The 4,035-nt window shown below is 40.1% G+C and overlaps 1 protein-coding gene across 1 annotated transcript; it reads right to left on the bottom strand.

Annotated features, from left to right (window-relative positions):
- On the bottom strand, nucleotides 389-3,707 carry LOC107615584 (receptor-like protein kinase ANXUR2). Its single transcript, XM_016317635.2, has one exon. The coding sequence runs from the start codon at nucleotides 3,079-3,081 to the stop codon at nucleotides 553-555; it is 2,529 nt and encodes an 842-aa protein (XP_016173121.1). The 5' UTR covers nucleotides 3,082-3,707; the 3' UTR covers nucleotides 389-552.

Here is a 4,035-nt window from a genome sequence, read left to right as displayed (position 1 = left end):
TGATAAATTTTTATTTATTCATCTTTTATTTCGTATGAGTATGTATAAATTAGTAATTGTATGGAAGCAATCACCTTTTTAAAAATAAAGTACTAAAAAAAAAAAACCCTTACAAAGTAACGCAAATTGCAAGTATTTATATCATGAACAGCAATCACCTCTTTAAAAATAAAGTACTAAAAAAAACCCCTTACAAAGTAACGCAAATTGCAAGTATTTATATCATGAACTCCAAACAGGTACTTTCTATCTTCAACAGAAGCTATCTTTTATTTTATTTTTTTTTATATTTTTCTCTCGAGACATGTGTGAAAGAGAAATGGTATATACAATATAATATACAATTGTTACATTTTTTACTTTTAATATTAATATTAGAAGTGATTAATAGAAATTAGAAGGAAATAAAAAGTTACAATGCAAACTTCGTCTTTTTTCTATATGACAAACTTTTAAAAAAAACTAATTTAAGACGAATTAGTGTTTGGCTTGCGGATTGAAAAATACATTTGCCACCAAGAATATTAAACTAGTCATTTCTAAGGCTCAAGTTTACGTAGCATGTGCCGCCATGTCATTATTGTCATTCAAGTTCACTTCTTCAAACTGATGAATTTCATCATGTGAAGCATCAGGATTCTCTTGCAAGTTGAGAGCAAATTCAAGGTTCCACAACAAGTCATTCATGGAGGGACGATCGAGTCCACAATCGGACAAACACTTCTCGGCAGTATCGGCGAACTTGTTCAAGCTCTCCGGGTTGATCTTCCCTTTCAGACAAGGATCAATGATGTTCTCCAATGTTCCTTTTCTCTTGCACTGAAGAGCCCAATCCGAAAGGCTAACTTGATCTTTTGGAAGGTTTGGATTCAATGCGGGCCGAGCACACAACACCTCGAACAGAACCACCCCGAACGAGTACACGTCAGACTTTTCAGTCAACTGTTGCCTCCTAAAGTATTCTGGATCCAAATATCCAAAACTACCCTTCACCACGGTGGTAACATGGCCTTGATTCATGTTTGGACCGGTTTTTGACAAACCGAAATCCGAGACCTTGGCAACCCAATTCTCATCAAGAAGGATGTTAGTTGTTTTTACATCTCTATGGATGATTGTGTATTTGGCCCCAGTGTGAAGGTAATGAAGCCCTCTTGCGGCTCCAATGCATATTTCCAACCTTTGCTTCCATGTTAGAGTCTCCAATGGTTTGTTTCCCTTGTAAAGATGTTCCCTTAAGGTGCCAAGAGCCATGTAGTCATAAACAAGGCACATCTCATCACCTTCTTCACAGAATCCGATCAACGAAACCAAATGCTTGTGCCTTAACTTGGAAAGCATTTCTATCTCTGTTTGAAATTCATTCACTCCTTGTTCTGATTGCGGGTTTGATCTCTTGATTGCTACTTTGAAGCCATTGTCGATGACGCCCTTGTAAACTTTGCCAAACCCTCCAACGCCAATAACATTCGACTCGTCGAAATTTTTCGTTGCCTGCTTCATCTCTTGTAACGAGAAGTACCGGCAGAGTCCCTGAGTCATGGCTGACAAGTGGTTGCTACCACCGCCGTTACTCTTCCCTGACACCGTGGATTTGGTCCCATTGGTGTGCGTGTTCGCATAAACGGGCAACCAACTTGAAGTGTTGGAGTAAGAAGCTGGAGCCTTCTTTTTGTTCCTATGAGCAACTATAAGAATTGCAGCGACCACGGCGAAACCAGCACCCCCTGCAGCTCCACCTATGACGATGTGCTTTTTAATGGCAGCGGAAATGCCGTCGTCGTCTTCTGCAAAGCTCCTTTCCTTTTCCTCGTGCTCTTCCAGCATTGCGGAAGGCAGAGGATTAGGACCGGACAAGTCTGTGTCATTGACCTTGAAAATCTCAACCCCGTTAAGCAATGCATCGTAATACGAAGGTTTTTGCTCAACCGAAGGGTGAAGTGCAAGCCAAAGGTTATTGCTAAAGCCTTCATTTCCTTGGGTATACACCACGAAGTCTTTATACGTTGGAACCCCTTTTCCACCTGACACCGCAATCACATCAAATACATTTGTAACCGTTTGGTTGTTGAGAAAGATCTGGAAGACGAGCTCATTCACTTTGGAATAGTAGTAATCACAAAAATGCAACCTAATAAGGTACATGGAATTAGGATCCACGCTAAAAACCCATGTGAGATTGTAGTGAAGGTTGACATCCTTATCCTCCCCCATGGATCTTGACGTAGAGTAAACACTAGGAGGAGCTACGTATTGCGGCATGGATTGGTAATTGATCATGACATCTTTGGCAGCTTGGGTCGTGACGCCGGTTGCCGCTCCGAAGAGATATGGTGTGTCGTCGTACCACATCCGGCTTAGACCGGAATCTTGCGTTGCCGATATGAATTGCCCGCCGACGTTTAATCTAAACATGGTCTGAGAATGCATAGCTTTTAAATCGACTGATTGTTCAGCAAAGCCTACCATTGCAGCTGTATCAAACAAGTCGGGCATCTGGATTAGTTGAATGCCGTTGACGAAGGCGAAAGCGCCGTTGTGATTCTCCGATGGCTTGAAGGTGAGAGTGAGGGAGTCGGAATTGAGAGGTGCCAATGAATACTCTCTGTCAATGTAGGCCTGACTGAGAGCCTGACACGTGATTGATGCACTGAAATTTGTTAAAAGAACAACGCCGTTGGCGGTTACGGAGAAATATGAATTGGAAGGGTCGAAATTAGAGTAAAGAGCGGGGTAGAAATGGAGCCTGAGCCAGTAACGCTTGTCCGGTTGAACGGAGAATTTGTAGGTGGCTTCTGATGGGAAGATTCTTGCTGTCATGTAAGGAACCACGGAGAGAAGCGAAGGGTCTTGGAAGGAAGCTTTTGAAATGACCGATTTGTCCCCTGATACGTACTTGTTGTCTGGTTCCCATTGTCTTCCGTCTGCATCTTTGCCACCGCCTTCTTCCAAGCCGCATCCCAAGATCAGTGACTCTGCCTTGTTTGGTTTTGATGAACCACGAATTGCATTCAACAATACCGTTATACAAACAAGGCACAAGAATGGGAATAGCTTATTGGTTCTGGGGATATTATTCATGATCGAAGAGAGAGATATGATCGAAGAGAGAGAGAGAGAGAGAGAGGCGTACAGGAATTGTGGAAAACTAACGTGGCATGACGGTATTTGGGTTATTTTTTTTTTTGTCCTGTACGCCAAGGAAAAAAATGAAGTGGGAGTAGTTTAAGTGTTTATCAAGGTGCTACCTAATTAAGTCACTCATACATAGAGGCTTAGAAAACTATAGATCTAGCTACCTGGGTTGGAGAGGCCAAACCAGGCAAGAGGACAATGGTGGATAGTGTGTTTTTCTTTTGGGGGTTTTCTTCTTTTGTGTTTCAATGTTTGCTTGTTCTGTATGTTCTTTCAATTCCAACTCTGTGTGTGTGTATCTGTGTTTTTATTGCTTTGATTTTGTTAGTGTTATTGTTTTGCTGTTGTTTTTTGTTTTTGTTTTGTCACCTTTTTTCCCCCTCTTGTTTCATGGCGTTATTGTTTCATGGCTGAGAAAATTGGAGACGGTTGGGAATCGATGATGGAGAGTAAGAGTCGTAATTGAAGGAGTTGCAAATAATGCTTTGAATTTGGAACGGCTTGGCATCAGCTAAATTTAACATTGCATCAAATACTATAATTAGTTTTAAAGAAGATTTAATTACGTTATAACAAAATTTTAGGCATATACGTTTAATTGCTTAAAAAACTACTAACATCTAAAACTAAGCAGCATATAGTTCCACCCACTTTTGCCATACCATGAGCAACGATTTTCCCTCTATCCATATCCATACTAGTCGAAGGCCCATGCATCATGTATTATTTACTTATTTTCAACAGATAATCTGAAAAAAATTTTTAATGTTTACATCCAATAATGTTAAATTCAAATGCACGTTTATACAGAGAAATTATATGTGTAATGTTGATATTTTTTCTTTACACGATATCAATCGATAATTATATGAACAATACAATTAATCCAAATAATAATTA

This window comes from Arachis ipaensis, chromosome B09, assembly GCF_000816755.2.
Source record: "Arachis ipaensis cultivar K30076 chromosome B09, Araip1.1, whole genome shotgun sequence".
Taxonomy (NCBI): Eukaryota; Viridiplantae; Streptophyta; class Magnoliopsida; order Fabales; family Fabaceae; genus Arachis; species Arachis ipaensis.
Note: the sequence above shows the minus strand (reverse complement) of the source record. Positions and strands in the feature narration are given on the sequence as shown.